Below are 19,580 nucleotides of genomic sequence, written 5' to 3' on the forward strand. Positions count from 1 at the left end.
TGCTACGGTGCTACGCACACACATTACACTCCTCCCCAGAGAACACAACACACACGCCTACAGCGCCAGTTCAGCTTGCTGGGTGCAATTTAGACACCTCACCTCAAAACTGATCTGAACTATTTTGAAACTTGACCGTTGCATGTGTGTAGAAACAGCTGACGATCCGTAAACAAAGCGGCACGCGTCGCGATTTCAACGTGACTTTACACGCGATATGAGAAAAAAAGAGATAACCTGATACAGTACACGCGGTTACAAGTAACAAAACACAACCAAATACATAATTTGCAAACTAGAGTAAACGAGGCAATAATTTTAAATCGCACGTACTTACACTTGTGAAATGAGGGAAGAAACTGATTCATGATGCACTGATCCATGTTCTGACAGTCTTTACTGATCCTTCCTTTAACAAACTGATGAAGTCTTCTTTGTAAGCATGTAGTTTCCAGAAGCACTCGATCTGCTCAAGGCTGGGCTATATTGCTGAGGTTTCATCTTTGATTAGACTGTCAATAATATCCATCTGCACAGCATGACTTCATTTGATCAGTGTCTGTGTGTGTCTCTGTGTGTCTCTGTGTGTGTGTGTGTGTTGCTTTTTTTTTTGTTAGTGGGCGGGGCCGCAGGTGTCAAATCGCCTGGGTTTGCACGCGCAACTACTTGTGTTTCGTAGCCGCGTCATCACGAAACACCTAATGACTCGTTATCAAGACGACTCGTTTTAAGCACTATGAGTCGACTCTTTTATTGATGAATCAACAGTTTTAAACACTGTACACTTACAGATTTAAGCCTTAGCTGGACATTTCACTTCACTTAGAGCTGTGTTACACACTATATGGAAGAGCATTTTCAAAAACCCATATTATGGGCTCTTTAAAGGACAGCCTTCACAATTCAGCCCAGTAAAGTATGGGGTGCCTCAAGGATCAGTTTTATGCCCTTTGCTGTTTACAATATACATGCTACCCCTGGGAGACATTATTAGAAGACATAGGATCAGCTTTTACGGCTATGCAGATGATACTCAATTGTATATTTCAACTAAACCTGACGAGATGTCTAAACTGTCTAAGCTAACTGAGTGTATTAAAGATGTTAAAGACTGGATGACCAACAATTATCTTCTCTTAAACTCAGACAAAACAGAATTATTACTTTTTGGGCCTAAATCCTGTACACAGCAGATCTCACTACTCAACCTACAATTAGAGGGATACAAAGTTAGCATTAGCTCTACTATAAAAGATCTGGGTGTCATGTTAGACAGCAATTTAAACTTTTAAAAATCATATATCCCATATCACAAAACTGCTCTCTTTCATCTGAGGAAATATTGCTAAGTTACGAAGTATGCTATCCATGTCAGATGCAGAAAAGCTAGTCTATGCTTTTATGACTTCTAGGCTGGACTACTGTAATGCAATGTTTGCTGGCTGCCCAGCATCCTCTATTAACAAACTTTAATTAGTACAAAATGCAGCTGACAGTTCTTACCAGGTCTAGAAAATTTGATCACATCACCGCAATTTTATCCTCCTTATACTTTCTGCCTGTTAAGTTTCATATTGAATTTAAAATATTGCTTCTTACCTACAAAGCTTTAAATAATCTAGCTCCTGTTTATCTAACCAACCGCTACAATCCAACTCGCTATTTAAGATCTCAAAACTCAGGGCTTCTGGTAGTACCTAGAATAGCTAAGTCGAGTAAAGGAGGCCGAGCCTTCTCATTTATAGCTCCTAAATTCTGGAATGACCTTCCTGATAACGTCTGAGGCTCAGACACACTCTCCCAATTCAAACTAGATTAAAGACCTATCTTTTTAGTAAAGCATACACTCAGTGCACCACTTAGTGGGTCTCCACACAGGTTTCTGCATCTTGTTTATATACACTATGATACTCTGCCTTATTCTTATGTATTACTTCATTAAGCATTTTAAATGTTTAAAATATTTTGTTTGCCTTATTATAAATTATTTAATGTTGGTACTTTACTTGTACTTGTATTTCAATCTTTACTTCAATGGACAGTGAATTTACTTAACCAATAACACAAAGCATACAAAAGTACTTTAAAACACATTACTTAAAATTTGTATTTATCTGTATTAAACAGCATGTATAGCTCTGGGGTTAAGAAGTTCTCAAAGATAATATTCATTCAATCATTGTCCGTGATTTATCAGTGGTCGCCACAGCGAAAATGAACTGCCAACTACTTCTGGAATATGTTTTACGCAGCAGATGCCCTAACAACCATAATAACACACTCTCTCATTCACACACACACACACACACCACACACACTCGCATGCACATGCACGCAACGCGCCACACACACACACACACACATATATATATATATTCACTACGGCCAATTTAATTTTTTCACTTATACCGGATGTCTTTTGGACTCAAACCCTGCTAACAACTGAGCCACTGTGCCACCCTATAGTTGCAGAGCTCCTCTATAAAAAAAAATTACAAAAACATCTGCAACTTCTGAAAGAGATCAAGCCTCAGCCAGGTAAGGAAAAAGTAAGGCAAATGTAACTCAAAAGTAATATTAAGCATTACTTTCTATAAAACAAGTATTAATTACTTTTAAGTGAAAGTATTAATTACTTTTTGGTGACAGAACTCAATGTTGTAATGCATTACATAGCTTTGACACATATTTAAATTTGTTTGATGATCTGAAACAATAAAGTTTGACAACATGAAAAAAAAAAAAGAAATCAGAAAGGGCAAACACTTTTTCACACCACTGAAAATATATGACAACTTGGATTAAACAGATTTGATCCACACACACAAACATTGCACACACATAAAGCAGCACATGTGGCCTCCATGTTGTTTTTTTTTTCATTTTTAGATTGCCAAGATGTTATGTAACATCAGCCCACATTCCTCCTGCTCAGGGAGATTACTTTTTCACTGAGAAGATTATTTTTTTTCATGAGCAGCTCTGCACAAACCGCTTACTCCATCATTCATTTTGAAGAGACGACATAACTGAACCAACCCCATTGTCAACCTATCCATGGACTTGTGTTCAGCCACGCCAGCACATACACAATAATCCTCTGGTTGAGAATACATTTAAACTATTGCAGTCCCCCAAGATTCATCACACCTTGCAATTCATTTTTTATTTTTTAACTCATATAATATGGACCAAATTATACATTTTTTTTTATTATTTTTTTTTCTAAAGTCATTTAATGTTACTTTAATATTTATTCAACATTTTCTACCTACCATCCTTTTAAGTCTTGTAATCCATCTTTAAAACAATAAAACAAAATTATAACAAGTTATATAAACAAAATTAAATATAAAACATAATTTTTACTTTACATTTACCACTTTTTTGAACAATTTCCAAAATAAGCTGTAAAAAATCTCATTAATGGAACAGTCTGCAAAATCAACTTTGTTAAAAAAGCTCATTTATTGTGACATTTCTTCGAAAATTGATTATTAACAGCCATGTACTGTTTCTAGATATTCTGAAATAAAATGTAGGTTTTTTTTTTTCAAATGTGTTAATTTATTTATCTACTTACCAAACCTTATATTCAAGACCTTATATTCAAAATTATGTGACATAACATTAAACATAACATAAAATTATGACAGAACATAATTAGCTGATTCTGCACATGCATTAAAATTAAGAAACAAAAGGTTAATTACATCTGTAATGATATCAAGTATACTTTGTCTGCGATTTTGATAAAAACAACAAAAAGCAGCATTAAACTAAATTATTTCACATGTCTCACAACATGACAAAAAAACTTATGTACACACCAATATATGAACTTAATGCTTAATTCTCTTTGAGTATGTGCATTTCTGTGCACTAGGGTGTTAAGTTGTGAGGTGGGATGAAGCTTAATTTTAAAGAAATACACAAGTAAAAAATACAAAGAAACACAAGTGATTTCATTTAACTATAATTATTATTATATTAAAACAAACATATTCACCTAATTAATAAGTTGAAATTTAAACTCATTCATTCATTCATTTTCTTTTCGGCTTAGTCCCTTTATTAGTCTGGGGTTGCCACAGCGGAATGAACTGCCAACTTATCCAGCATATTTTTTACGCAGCGGATGCCCTTCCAGCTGCAACTCATCACTAGGAAACATCCATACACACACATACTCAAAGGACAATTTTAGCTTACCCAATTCACCTATACCACATATTTTTTGGACTTGTGTGGGAAAACAGGGCACCCAGGGCACTGCCTAAAATTTAAACTGCTGAAGTTTTGTTGTAGTAATTTTAATGACAGACTGCAGCAGATTTAATAGGCTGCTGAGAGTGTCATACACTCTTAAAAAGTATGTTAAAGGGCACCTATGATGAAAATCATCTTTTGGAAGCTGTTTGGACAGAACTGTGCGTAGGTATAGTGTGTCCACAGTCATATTAGGGAGATATAAAGACAATAAGTCACTTTTTAATTTCCTGACATTAAAATAGGATCTAAATCCCTCCCATTTTGAGGCCCAATGCAACGTGACATTAGAGTGCAGTTTTCCCTGCCCACTGAATTGATTGACAGCCGTTTAATAACATACAGCAGTGGAAATTAACATGTATCATGCCACATTTTTCATGCAAAAACAGTGCAAAGTTAAACGCGCACGTGTGTGTGTGTGTGTGTGTGTGTGTGTGTGTGTGTGCGTGTGGTGTGTGTGTGTGTGTGTGTGTGTGTGTGTGTGTGCGTGTGTGTTTGTGTGTGTGTGTGTGTGTGTGTGTGTGTTTGACATTTGTGTGACTCATCGTTGCAGAAAGGCTTGAATAAATTCCACAACAAATACATCAAATACTTAATGGGAAATGGAGATACACTCTGACAGGTGTTGGGGAGAACTAGCTCATTTGCATTAAAGGCACAGGCAACAAAAACAGCTACAATGTGCTTGGAGCTGAAAATTTCAAAATTCTAAAAGGTATAATAAATACTCTGATGGGTGTTTTGAGCTAAAACTTTAAAGACATATTCTGGAGACACAAAATGCTTGTCTTAAATCTTGAAAAAGGGGTAAAATAGGGTGCCCTTTTTTGTGTTATGGCTATTTTAACACATATGGTTATTGCTTGTGTGTAAAAAGAAAGAGGGAAGAAGTCAAAAAAACCTGCCCAACACAATGTGTGTTAACTATCATCCAATCATATTGCCTCTTACTTCACTTCAAACCTTAAGCAAGTTGGCACTATTTGTTGTTATTTTTTTTATGATTAAAAGCCAAACCAGGTCCAGTCATGTACCACGTTCGCTGTGCCATGCTGCGCAAAAGCTAATTGTGTGGGACAGATAAATTTTGTTATGTGGACCACAACTGAGCCACACCTGAGCCTGTTCCACAGGTAAGCTAAACCTGCAGCCTAACTAAACCATTCCTAACTGAACAGTCACAACAATGACAGTATTCTGAAATATCATGTTAAATTATTATTAAAGTATTGACTGCTGAGATTTTACAGTTGTATAAACAACTCCTCTATAAAATGTCAACAACTAGTCATACATTTCTAGTCATTCACTTTTCATACAACAGTTCAGCATCCACATTTATGTTCAGGAATAAGATTCACTGTTCAAATGACTGAAACTCCACGATTATGTAAATCAGTGGTTCTCAAACTTTAAAACCAGTGACCCCCAATGTAAGATCGTCAAGAACTCGCAACCCCCCACTACCAAAGCATATACAAACAATAAAAATTGCTTTTTTTTTAAGCTGTTCACAATATTTTAACTATATTTACTATACATTACAGGGCTCGAAATTAACATTTTTGCTTGGTAGTACTGGTGCTCCTTACTTTAAAAATGTACCATTTACCATTTATCGCTATGTTACTACAAGTTTTATAAACAGATTTATTGCATTTGAAATCAACACTAATCAAAACTAACAAGCAAAAAAATATATATGCATGTGTGAGGAAAATATGTCTCAATGAAATCCCGTTATCACAAGAAAAGACATTTTTCTAACATAATTGAGTGATCAAAAGATACACGGACCACTCACCGGCACTGCTTGACATAAATTCATGAATGAATCTCTTAACGATAACTGTGCTGTGTTCTCACGCCTGGTGTCTGATATTGCACAAATGCTTTTGACATTTACCTTATTATTTGCATACGTCATTTTAATAGCAATAACTGGTATTTTCATGAGCTGCAATATTAGTTTAATCTTAGTCGGTGCAAGCTCTTTTGCGATGGTGTACATGGTGTTAAATTTTACATATAACTGCACAGCTGACAGCGTCTAGCGATTAAATGAGGGATTAAACAGAACCTTTCGTGCTTAAAATGTGTAGATGTGGCAAACAGTTACCTGAAAATTCCGTCCCACAGACGCTACAGTGAATGCTTTAGTTATTTTCATAGCGGACATAGCCAATGGAAGTCTTTTATCCACTCTTCAATAAGTGTAGATGGTGGATTAACATTCACAACATGATCAGTAATCAGATGTGCCATTATTTGTAGCTTTAGGTGTTTCTAAGACAAAATCTGTCACTGTTTTCATTCTCTCATCTTCAGAGCTTTACATTTTCGCGGTTGTAGCTCCTGTCATCTGAAGAGTGACTGACAGCTAATTTTAACCAATAATTCGTGTTCAGTTCTTATAGCAGTGGGCCAATAAAAAGAGCGCGAAGGCGGGGGCAAGTCGTTGAGGGCTTTGTTAACTGCGGCAAGTTGACACAACAACTTTTAAACTGTTCCTGAGCGCTGCGTTTCAAGTACAAAGATACATTCTGCCTGAATGTGTCCTAAATACTATGAATCAGTAATATCTTTTAAAAAATCTGAAAATATTAGCTTTCATTTGTAATACTGAAAAATATTTATTATAATCACTGAAAATTACAAAATTTTTTAAATCACTCTCGCGACCCCTTGAAATTATTTTGCGACCCCTGTAGGGTGTGTTTTTTTTTGTTATTCCTAACAGCAGATGAAAAAACAAGCACACATTGTGTGTAACTAACTTTTGCATCAACAAGTTTTGTGGCTAATCTGGCTATTGGATGAAATACAATAGTACCACAAAAACTGAATTCAGGACATTTGGGCAAACATTTGGTCTGCCCTTTTAAAGGGATAATTGACCCAAATTGATAATTACCTCATTATTTACTCTACCTCATGTAGTTTCTTTCTTCTATTGAATACAAAAGTAAAAAAATATATTTTTTTGAAGAATGTGGGAAACTTTTACACTGACTTCCATAATAGGAAAAAGAAAAACTACAGAAGTCAACGGTAGCAGGTTTCTAGTTTGCTTCAAAATATCTTATTTTGTGTTCAACAAAATAAAGAAAAGTCATAAAGGTTAAAAACAAGTAAAGTTTTAATTAGGCAATTTTCAACATTTGGGTGAACTATCCCTTTAAAATCCATTTTCATTATTTAAAGTATGAATGAAAGCATTGGGCATTTTTGGCAGTTCACTAATCTCAGCATCTCATATAGGAAGTCAATATTTCCATTCAGTCCTCTTATGTTAACTTTCCTCGACAGGTTTGTAAAGTCAATGCGTGATCCTCCAAACACACTCCTGAATTCCCATCCCACCTTTAAGAGTCTGTGTGTTACCTAAAATCATTTATCATTTAAACAATTTTTTTTAATTCTACAAATTAAAGAAAACAGCTCATCATCATCTATGGAGCATCTATAACTATTATTTTGATTTGTATGTATTTGGCAATGATGGTATGTTTTATGTTTTTTGCATAATTTAACATTTAGTTTGTCAATGTCACAGTCATGCCAGGTTCTTTACTTCGTCAATTACCTCATCCATCACGATCACTGTCACCTGCCTACTAATCTGCCCCACACCTGCACGTCATTTGTCCCCATCATGCCCTCAGTTAACACTCAATGTCTGACCTCGTCTTTACAAAGGACTACTCTCTCCATACTAGGGCTGGGTATCGTCTCAAAATTTTCAATACCGATACCCTGAATTCGATACCGGTTCCGAACAATACTTTTTTCAATACTTTTATTTTAAGAAATATATTTTAACAAGATTATTTTTTCAGGATGTTTGTGACACTTTTCACAGCAGGCTCATCTCTAAGACCAATAAACAAAGGAACAAAAGCACAAAATGACCAAAGTGTAGTTAACACAATATATTAGTGCAAACAGTTTTAATAAAGTTCAAGCAGTTTTAAGTCAATCAATTTTAAGTATTTGTGAGGCTTACTGCTGCTTAAAGGTTTAGTTCACCCAAAAATTGAAATTCTGTCATTAATTATCTACAAATGAAGATATTTTGGATTTAATCCAAGAGCTTTCTGATCCTCCCATGGATAAAACATTGAATAAAGTTATTTTTGTCTACTTTGCACACAGAAGTATTCTCGCAGCTTCATATAATTATGATTGAACCACTTATATCGCATTAACTTATTTTGACTATGTTTTTGGTTCCTTTCTAGGCATTGAAAAATGCATATCCAGTAAATCTAATCTTTCTCCACAGTAGAAAAAGGCAGCAAACCTTTAACAATAAAATGTGTAACGGCCTTGTGGCATTAATTTTTCCTTTCTTTGTTCATTTTTACTTTTTCTGCCAGTGTAAATGGATTATCACTTGATGGTCTCCTAATTCCAGGGTCAGCAGGAGCAGAGACTATAACATTAATGTGAAGAAAACATGAAAGCTAAACTGTTAATGCAGCCAAGGATAAGAACATTTATATAAGTTTAATGTGAGGTAAACTTCATCATTTACTGTTAACCTTAAAGTATTTTAGTATCAACTTAGCCAGGTATTTAAAGCCATCAAAACAGTACATAACGTTACACAGCATACGTTAGGTCAAAAAAAGATTAATAAATTTACCCCACACAAACTTAAGCCCCGTTTACACTGTCAGGTCTTAATGCTCAATTCCGTATACATATGATACTGCCTATATCAGATTTTTTTTTTGTCTGTCCGTTTACATGTTCTTTTAATTGTGACCCATATCCAATTCATGTCTTTACACTTGCCGTACAATTTTCGATGCATGCATAAACGCGGGTTCTAGCATCTGTGCCACACTAGCCACGATGGAAGAAACTGTCTTGTTTATAGCTCTGCGAAATATGCGAAGTGTAGTATAAGCAGTGAATGGTTCAATCCAGATTTACCCCCACGCAGTTTACGCAATGGTATGGCCCTGATGTGTGTGTGTGTGTGTGTGTGTGTGTGTGTGTGTGTGTGTGTGTGTGTGTAGTTGATGTAGTATAAGCAGTTAATGGTTCAGTCCAGATTTACCCCCACGCAGTTTACGTAATGGTATGGCCCTGATGTGTGTGTGTGTAGTACAAGCAGTTAATGGTTCAGTCCAGATTTACCCCCACGCAGTTTAAGCAATGGTATGGCCCTGATGTGTGTGTGTGTGTGTGTGTAGTTGATGTAGTATAAGCAGTTAATGGTTCAGTCCAGATTTACCCCCGCGCAGTTTACGTAATGGTATGGCCCTGATGTGTGTGTGTGTGTGTGTGTGTGTGTGTGTGTGTGTGTGTAGTTGATGTAGTATAAGCAGTTAATGGTTCAGTCCAGATTTACCTCCACGCAGTTTACGTAATGGTATGGTCCTGATGCGTGTGTGTGTGTAGTTAATGTAGCCTTTGCCTGTGTGCGCACTGGTGTTGTTGGAGAGAATAAAGTTGTTCTACATGTAGCCCGCAGTGAGTGTATTATTAGCGACAAAAAGCAAAAGTTACAACACGAAGTTCGCCCAACTTTAAAGTGATTTTGAGGCGGAGGAGGTGGGAAAGGTCCGTCATCGCAGCTTGCGCTTATGGTTAATTTGCTGTATGATGGCCTCCGCCATTTAGAGGAATGAGTGGTTACGAGAGAGATCTCAGGTCTGGTGGGAGCAAATTGTGGCGACTGACCACTTTCCTCCATGTGTCCTCTGTTGTTGCTGTTTACCGCGTTGGAATCTCCACACACGCTCTTCCTTCTACATCAAACCGCGGAGAAGCACCACATTTTCACAAGTTTAATGATGATCAGAACAGAATGTCTCAATAAATCCGATCTGCCTGTTTACATGACAGTCGCATTGTCACATATCCGATATATATCTGATTTATTTCCACATATGAAAGAGACCTGAAACCGATCGCTGAATATCCGAATGCATGCGTTTTTTTTCTGTTTACATGGTCATAGAACAGATCCGATCTGTGTCACATATAAACAAAAAATCGGAAATGGGTCACATTTATCTGCAGTGTAAACGGGGCCCTAAACTTAAACTTTAACGGTACACAAGCAAGAAGTGCTAAAAGTTAACTGATTTTGTATGTCTGTTTGACAAGCTCTGCTCGAGTGGGCGTAACCGCCGTAAACTGCTGATTTTCAAGACAGCCTCGCCACAGCCAATCACCAGCATTTGATCAGGGCACGTTAAGGATGTAGGTTTTCTCCAAGTGGTGCTCACTGACGTTGACAAGATTATACCCTTGGGTATCAAAATTTGGTACCGAACGAAAATGAATTTTTCGATACTCGGTAGTATCGAGACGAATCGGTCGGTGCTTAAGAACCCAGCCCTACTCCATACGGTCAAATAGAAACATCCATTTACTATCTTCACGGATCACAAGAACTTGCAATAGTTGAGAGAAGCATGTCTCAATTCCTGGCAAGCCAGATAGTCACTATCTTCACACACTCCTATTTCATATGTTTCAGAAAAGAAGAATACCAAAGCCGATGTTCTGTGCCTTCTGCATAACCCTGATGACTCGTCCAAAGATCCTGAATTCATTATCCCATCTGAACTCATTGTTAGCCCCACTGAGTGGGAGAACCCTCCAACCTCCCACACAGCATCCGCTTAAGCTAAGCAGGGCTGTGCAAGGTCAGTACATGGATGGGAGACCACATGGGAAAGCTAGGTTGCTGCTGGAAGTGGTGTTAGTGAGGCCAGCAGGGGGCGCCCAACCTGCGGTCTGTGTGGGTCCTAATGCCCCAGTATTGTGACGGGGACTCTATACTGCTCTGTGTGCGCCGTCTTTCAGATGAGGCGTTAAACCAAGGTCCTGACTCTCTGTGGTCATTAAAAATCCCAGGATGTTCTTTAAAAAAAGAGTAGTGGTTTAATCCCGGCATCCTGACCAAATCTGACCACTGTCCTCTGTCCATCATGGCTTCCTAACCCTCCCCATATCATAATTGGCTTAATCACTCTGTCTCCTCTCCACCAATCAGCTGGTGTGTGGTGTGCGGTCTGGCGCAAAATGGCTGCCGTCGCGTCATTCAGGTGGATGCTGCACACTGGTGGTGGATGAGGAGATTCCCCCCTATGTGTAAAGCGCTTTGAGTGGCCAGAAAAGTGCTATATAAATGTAAGGAATTATTATTATAAGTATTACTCCTCACCGGGCATTGCAAAAAGCGTTAATCCCACTGCCATGACCACAGCTGAGTTATTGTTTAAATATGTATTTTGCAATTAGAATAAAGAAAAAAATAAGTCAGTCTCTGAGTGAGTGAGTTCTCTACACACACATAACAGTCCAATGCACCCGCTGTATGGATGGACACGATGCTGCATTCTCATTAAAAAAAGATTTCAGTTTTGAAGCTTACTGATTCTTGAATTTAATACACAATTATAGTATTTTTTCTGTTTTTTTTTTATGAGAAGGCTTAGCTTAATTTTTTCCAATTAGAAAAAAATTGTTTCTAATTTAAAAATTAGCCTAATTAGTTTCCTAATTATAAAGTTTTATTTTTCATTACTGTGATTATTTTATACTTTTGCATCACAAGAAGCTCTTTCGTATCTGTAGCTGATTGTGACAGAACACTTCTGGCTGGTTAACATAAACAGACAAGGCAAGTACTGGAGATTTGCTTATTCCATTGTATCGTACCCGTACAAAATCAGTCCGTCATGAGTTACCAGCTGTGTGTGTGTAATCAGAGTGAAACAGGAACTGGTGTGTGTGAGGTGCATGATGTTATTTGTAGTCCAGTTCAGTGATGGATCTGTAGTTCCCCAGCAATCTGCAAAGATTAGATCGCTGAAGATTGTAACAAGGATATTGAACATGCCCCTAAAAAATGCTAAATATAGGCCCTTTTATGCATTTAAAACCAAAATGACTGAATTAAAGATATTTTTGTAAACTAACAATAATGGTGGCGTGAGCCTGATTATATTGTGCTAATTAGAAGAGAACAGCTCCACCAAAGATACTTCTGCTTTTTTGCAAATGAGATAGTGAGGAAATAGAGAAAACACAAAGCAGCGATTCTACAAAGCAAGCCCAAAAACAAATAAACTGTTGGCTTGAAGAATATGTTAACAGCAGACAAAAAGGGTAAAATATAAAATTAGAGACACAACATCTAACATAATAACTACAAACTTGGAGGGAATCAAGAAATCATTTAAAACATATAAAACATATAAAACTATAAACAATTATATACCAACTCGAGAGTGTAACTGGACAAGAAATTGAGCAGTTCTTAAGTTCTTTAAATCTCCCCACTTTAGATAAAGAACACAATGATGAACACACATTAGAGATCTTAGTGGAGGAGAGAAGGCAATTAGCATAAATCTGGTAAATTGCCAGGTACAGATGGATATAGGACAATAAGTGTTTTGAATTCAGATTATAAAATTGTTTACATCCATTTTGCAGAAAATTATGGAAAGGTTCAAACTGGGTTTGTCAGAGATATTGCACAATATTCACTATATTAATAAAAGGAAGAATTATGCAATCCTTCTCAGCTTAGTTGCAGAGAAAGCTTTTGACTCAATAGATTTACAAAAAGGATGTAGAAAGGGCTTTCCCATCAGTCCTTGTCTATTTAACCTCTTAATTGTACCTTGGGCTCAAATTATAAGACAGGATGGTTATTTACATGGGATGGTTAAAGGAGTAGTAGAGTACAAAATCTATTTGTATGCAGATAATGTTTTGGTGACATACAAAAAAAAAAAGACCTGCTACTGCCAGTATATTCACATACTGTCGGATAATATAACACATTGCTACTGCAAACATAATATATATGCAAAAAAAAAAAAAAAAGAAGAAGAACATGAACAGAAACAAACCAAATGTAACTGATTATGTATAGACAAACAATGGTAGAAATATGCATTGTCGACATGAGTAGAAAAGAATGGACATTGAGATAACATCCCCCAAAACAAGCAGAGCAGATCTATCACCAATACTATTAATTTATTTTCTTTGCCACCATGGGCTATGGAATACTTTCTATCTATATGTACCTGGGCTACCTCACCGACCAGCTTAACACTACTGAACTATATTATATGTAAGCATTGGCTACTGTGTTGTCTGGCTTAACATCTATGAGCTAGATAATGTGAGCCTGGGCTACCTTGCCCACTGGCGTAGCATAAAACACATACCATGTGTTCTTGTAGCAAAATATCATGTAGCAAGATGATAGAAATAAATAACCCAGCAACCACCTGAGGAGTATAATTAAATTATGGTTATATCATTGAAGTACACTGTTCAGGGTTTGTACACATTCCCCACAAATATTTGTGACTTTCAAGTAAAATGCATGACATGTTTCACATAAAGTCTTTGTATACAATGAGAAAATGTTCATTCAATTTTTACAACTCCATATAAAACAACAATTAAAAAACTTTGTGGTGCTTAGCAAACTGGGTGACCTTTTAATGAATCCAAAAAACCTTTACTAAACTTACCATATACATCTATAGACACTGATGCACACCTTGATTTTTCATGTTATTATTTTTTTGCTTCTGTTGTTTTAAGGACATCGACAGAGAATCCCTCCCAAACTGTTCACTTTATTCAGACAATGCAGTGTTTAAATATAAATATAAACATATAAAACAGCAACTCTAAAGTGTGCGGCAGCGATACACTGCGAAAGTGAACTTTCTTTATAGACCTTTTTCTTTGTTGTTGCATGGAGGGTGCCATTGCGACCTACCAGCATGTTTAACATTTCCGTTAGAATTGTCATCAGCATGAGCAGCCTTTTTCAACTAGTAATTCTTTATTCGAAAGTTGATTTCAAGACCATTTTAAGTGGGTTACAAAATGTACTGCAGAACTTTGATTTTTAAAATACAGTGTCAGTGTTTCCAACTTGTCAGCTGTTTTGTTCTCAGTGGCTCTTCAAGTGTGCACACATATCACATGCAATTCATCACTGCATTATATAGAGCAAACCATATTACTTGCATGAAACTTACCAGGTATGTAAGCCATGTCATTTACAAAAACAAACAATAAAATTCATGTTGATTATATTCGAGAGTTGTTTGTTTCAATTAGTTAGTTTGTATTGTGTAGTATTTACCATTATATGTGTTTTTCTTTAATTTCAAAATGCCACTTTTTTTGTTTACTTTGTGCGACTCTTTTAATTAATGTGTTAGAGGGACAGTATGTATGTGTGCCAAAAATTTTGGTGAATTACATTTGTTTGGGTGGTTATATATTTGAATTTTTATTTTTTTAAGTTTCACTTCGGCTATGATGGTGCTCCATTTGAATGGCACAAGATGCCATCTGTCGATGAGGGTAAAATGACTCGCAGCTCTTGATTTCCATTCCCATACCATTGCATTTTTTTAAATGATCAGTCCAGGAGGTAGCGCTGATCATCAGCAGTATTAGGTCTAAGACATTAAAAGTAAAATAAGAAAAATAGATTAAAACTATCGTTTCAAAGCTGTCTAAATGTGACTTTTTATATGCATCACGGCGATCGGAAGCATCGTCCATATGCCTTATGCACACATGCAAAGCATAATAGATCATTCTTTTTTGTTCTATGAAAGTGGTCTATTTGGAGTCATTTACTGAAAACTAATTCATTCAAATACCTCGCAATGCTCCTGAAGCAGGGCAGATGTGATCCACTGTTTGAAAAACCTTGTCCTGAGCATGGAAACCACAGTAGCAATGCACTTTCTTTATGAGATCAGTTCTCGCTGTCCCACGACATTAAAATGCTTTAAAATAATATGACATACAGCTTCATACACTTGTGGTCTTGCTGAACCGCAATAAAAGTCACTAGAAGTGTCAATACTGGGTGGCACTTGAGAAAGTATTTTAGTTTTCTATAAAAAACGCAGTGAGATCGCACCCAGTCACTTGCATCATACTGTACGAGCCGCAAAATATTTCATGGCAGAAATTGTAATATTATTGTAATTATTAATGTATTTGAGTTAAACCAAAGTAATTATCAATACACTGGTTCTGTCCAGCTCTGATTTCCCAGGGGCCCGGCTGATTTCACCCAGGTCCACTGTTATGTCGTTATGTCATCTTCAGGCCTAATAATATCTTACCCAGCCTCCCTCTCATGCCACTTCTCTAGTTTTTTTGCCAATCCTCTGGCCCAGTCACCACTGGCAACTAATGTACAAGCCCCCAGCACACTCTCAGCCAATGCCATCTATTGGTGAGTGTTCACTATAAAACTTCAAGTTGCCGGCACACAACAGTTGGGTTGGCCCTGCTCTCCACATTCCACCTCAGTTGCAGCCGCAGTTGCAGTCAACAGTCTGCACACCACTCTGCCTACACCTTGGGACTACACTTCTCAAGCTACACCTTTGTCTATTTAGTCCACTGCATGAGGAATGGTAAATTAAGTTTAGTTATACTTCTATCCACACCTACTAGTAATACATTTAACAAAAATTATGTCTGGTGTCTGAATAATTTTTCAATAAGCTTGACTGTATAGAAAACAAAGATTATTAATATAATAACTTTTAAAGTGGTCTCTTTAATTTGAAAATTTATTTTGAAAGCTACTGTATGTTATTGAAATCATGATTTTAACAATCATTCTTTTCCCTCCGACTTATTTATCTTTATTGATCAGGGGTTGCCACAGTGGAATGTACTGCCAACTATTCCTACATATGTTTTACTTCCAGCTGCAACCCAGTACTGGGACACCCATACACTCTTGCATTCCCACACACACTTATACACTATGGCCAATTTTGGTTATCCAATTCACCTATACTGCATGTCTTTGGACTGTGGTAAACCAAAACACGCAAAGGAAACCCATGTGAACACAGGGAGAACATACAAACTCCACACAGAAATGCCAAGCTGAGCCACAGTGCCACCGATTTGCAAATATTTTTACATTTTGCACTATAAAAGCTATTCCCAAAGCAAACAAACTTGCTTGCTTCAAAAAAACTGGAGAATGTTTGTTCCTCTTTAAAAGCTAAATATTCACATTACCATTACCATACCTTCATTATAAAAAAAAAAAATGTGTCTGCACATTATTACATCCAATGATTCATTTGGTCTTACCGCCACAGCCTCCAGGATTTGTTTGATAACATGAGCCGCATCTCTTTCGCTATAGTAGCCCCTCTCCACAATTCTGAAAAATCACAATTTTTTGAAGCTGTCAAAATATGTCATTAATCCTCTTTTTCATGTGACTTGCTTTTCATCATACCTGTCAAAAAGCTCTCCACCTGTTACCAGTTCTAGTATGAGAAAAATCTCTGTTTCTGTCTCAAAAATTTCCTTCAAACGAATCTGGATGAAAACAAAGTGCATGTAATATTACAGCACGTCTATTTCTATTAACATGGACAACAATGAATATGAAATATTGCATAACAATGTGAAGAGAATTTCACAATGAGTTACAAGAAACATAAATTTCTTACAATATTTGGATGAGACAGACGCAGCAGAACTCCAATCTCTGTCCTTACAATTTTCTTGTCAATCTGATTTGATGAAACAATTAACAATCTCAAACAGTCATTCTATTTGAAAAAAGCTTCACATTAAATAAAAAAAATCAACTTACAGTCTTCTTCAAGACCTTCACAGCGTAAGGTTTCTCAGTCTGCTTCTCTTCACAACGAAGCACAACAGATGTGGCACCCCTGGTGGTTGAAATAAAGAAAATTTGAGTATTTTGTTAAATGTACACTAAAAAAATGACCATACACATGTGTATTCAAAGGGCACTGTGACTGTTAGCGCTCTTGCCGCACAACAAGAAGGTTGCTGTGCCAGAAGCAACCTTCTTGTTGTGAAGGTCCCGGATAAGTGAATTTTTGTGTGAATTATAGAGTATATGGGTGTTTCCCAGCATTGTGCAGGGTTGTGACTGGAAGAGGATCTGCTGCCAGATTAGTTGACGGTTCAATCCGCTGTGGCAACCCCTGATAAATCAGGGACTAAGCCGTAGAAATGAATGAATGTGCATTCACACAAAATGGCAGACTAGAAGATACTAAAACATAAAATAATGAAAGAATGAAAGAAATGTGAACTCTAGTCTATAGCTTATTTAGTCAAATAATGCTCCTACCTACTCCCCATTATGACCATTTTTGATCCCTCTTCACATGCTCTAATGCATGTTAATGTAAATAAAAATTTTTGCAAATGTCTCCTAGTTCTTTAAAAGGTCAAGATTACACTTTAAAATCTTAAATTATTTTGGATAATTAAAATAATTAAATTATCCAGATTCACATTAAAATTGTAAAATATTTTGAGCACTTACCTATATTAAATACTAGAAATACACCCCAAATATTAATTAATATTATTAAATATTATTATTAAAAATGCGTAAAGTCACTGCAGTAACTTTATTAGTAATTGAAGCATGAAAATGAAAATAAAGATTTGCAGAAAACCATTCCTGCGCGCCCCATGTGCTGCTCTGCTCACGGTGTGAATATCGGTTGTTTACATGCACGCTGATAAATTACACGCCGCTTACTGTAAAACCTGAGGAACTTTTATGCAGATGTGTTGGCACACAGGGAGCTTAGCAAGTCGAAAAAGTTAAATTTATAATATGATGATGATCTTATTTTAAATATATGGCTATAAAGCAGAAAGGAGAGATGATGAATCGGGGAGGTAAAACTTAATAACATTAATTCTCAGCCATAAGTTGGGTGTAAGACAACAGATAAATACATAAAAGATATATATATTTTTGTCCCCTTATGAGTTCAGTGACATCAAGGACTGTGACATCTCCCGGTATGGCGCAGCCAGGGCCCCACCCTGGAGCCAGGCCTGGGGTTGGGGCTCGTATGCGAGCGCCTGGTGGCCGGGTTTTTTCCCACGAAACCCGGCCGGGCTTAGCCCGAAGGAGCGACGTGAGACCATCTTCCGCAGGCCCACCACTAGCAGGGGAGCCGTAAGGGGCCGGTGCATTGTGAAACGGGTAGTGGTCAAAGGTTGGGATCACGACAACCCGATCATCAGGCACAGAAACTGGCTCTTGGGACATGGAATGTCACCTCACAGGAAGGGAAGGAGCCCAAGCTTGTGCGGGAGGTGGAACGGTACCGACTAGAGATAGTTGGGCTCACCTCCACACACAGCTGGGGCTCTGGAACTCAACTTCTTGAGAAGGGCTGGACTTTCTTCTACTCTGGAGTTGCTCACGGTGAGAGGCGGCGGGCTGGTGTGGGCTTGCTAATAGCTCCCCAACTTAGCCGCCATGTGTTGGAGTTTTCCCCAATGAACTAGAGGGTCGCCTCCCTGCGCCTTCAGGTCGGGGATAGGTCTCTCACTGTGATATGTGCCTACGGGCCAAACACCAGTGCAGAGTACCTGGCCTACTTGGAGTCCTTGGGAGGGGTGCTGGAAGGTGCCCAGACTGAGGACTCCATTGTTTTACTGGGGGACTTCAATGCACGTGGGTAATGACAGTGATACTTGGAGAGGTGTGATTGAGAGGAACGGCCTCCCTGATCTAAACCCGAGTGGTGTTTTGTTATTGGATTTCTGTGCTAATCACAGTTTGTCCATAACGAACACCATGTTCAAGCATAAGGGTGTCCATCAGTGCAATTGGCACCAGGACACCCTAGGGGGGAAGTCAATGATCGACTTTGTGGTTGTATCTCTGATCTCCGACCGTATGTCTTGGACACTTGGGTAAAGAGAGGGCCAGAGCTGTCAACTGATCACCACCTGGTAGTGGGTTGGATCCTCTGGCAGGGGGGGAAGCTGGACAGACCTGGTAGGCCCAAGCGTATTGTGAGGGTCCTTTGGGAATGTCTGGCTGAACCTCAAGTCAGAGGGATTTTCAACTCTCACCTTCGGAAGAGCTTTGACCAGATTCCGAGGGAGGCTTGAGACATGGAGACTGAGTGGTCCATGTTCTTCGACTCCATTGTTGACGCGGCCGTGAGGAGCTGTGGCCGTAAGGTCTGTGGTGGACACCAGAAGTAAGGGATGGTTGGTTGGGCTTATAGGGCTTGGTTGGCTTGCAGGACTCCCGAGACAGCTGATGGGTATCAACAGGCCAAGCGTGCTGCAGCCCGGGCGGTCGCGGAAGCAAAAACTCGGGCCTGGGAAGAGTTCAGGGAGACCATGGAGGAAGACTATCGGTCGGCCCCAAAGAGATTCTGGCAAATTGTCCAGCGCCTCAGGAGGGGAAAGCAGCTCCACATCGACGCTGTTTACAGCAAAAGTGG

The 19,580-nt window shown here is 38.0% G+C and overlaps 1 protein-coding gene across 1 annotated transcript in view; it reads right to left on the minus strand.

Moving 5' to 3' along the window:
• Positions 1 to 19,580, minus strand: part of si:ch73-60h1.1 (calcium/calmodulin-dependent protein kinase type IV) — a 77,703-nt gene that overhangs the window by 38,432 nt on the left and 19,691 nt on the right. The window contains exons 2-5 of the mRNA XM_056468123.1: positions 16,934 to 17,012; positions 16,788 to 16,850; positions 16,571 to 16,653; positions 16,420 to 16,492 (exon numbers count right to left, since the gene is read on the minus strand). Of these exons, the coding sequence (XP_056324098.1) occupies positions 16,420 to 16,492; positions 16,571 to 16,653; positions 16,788 to 16,850; positions 16,934 to 17,012 (298 nt within the window). The remainder of the gene's footprint in view (positions 1 to 16,419; positions 16,493 to 16,570; positions 16,654 to 16,787; positions 16,851 to 16,933; positions 17,013 to 19,580) is intronic.

This window comes from Danio aesculapii, chromosome 11 (assembly GCF_903798145.1).
Source record: "Danio aesculapii chromosome 11, fDanAes4.1, whole genome shotgun sequence".
NCBI classification, from domain to species: domain Eukaryota; kingdom Metazoa; phylum Chordata; class Actinopteri; order Cypriniformes; family Danionidae; genus Danio; species Danio aesculapii.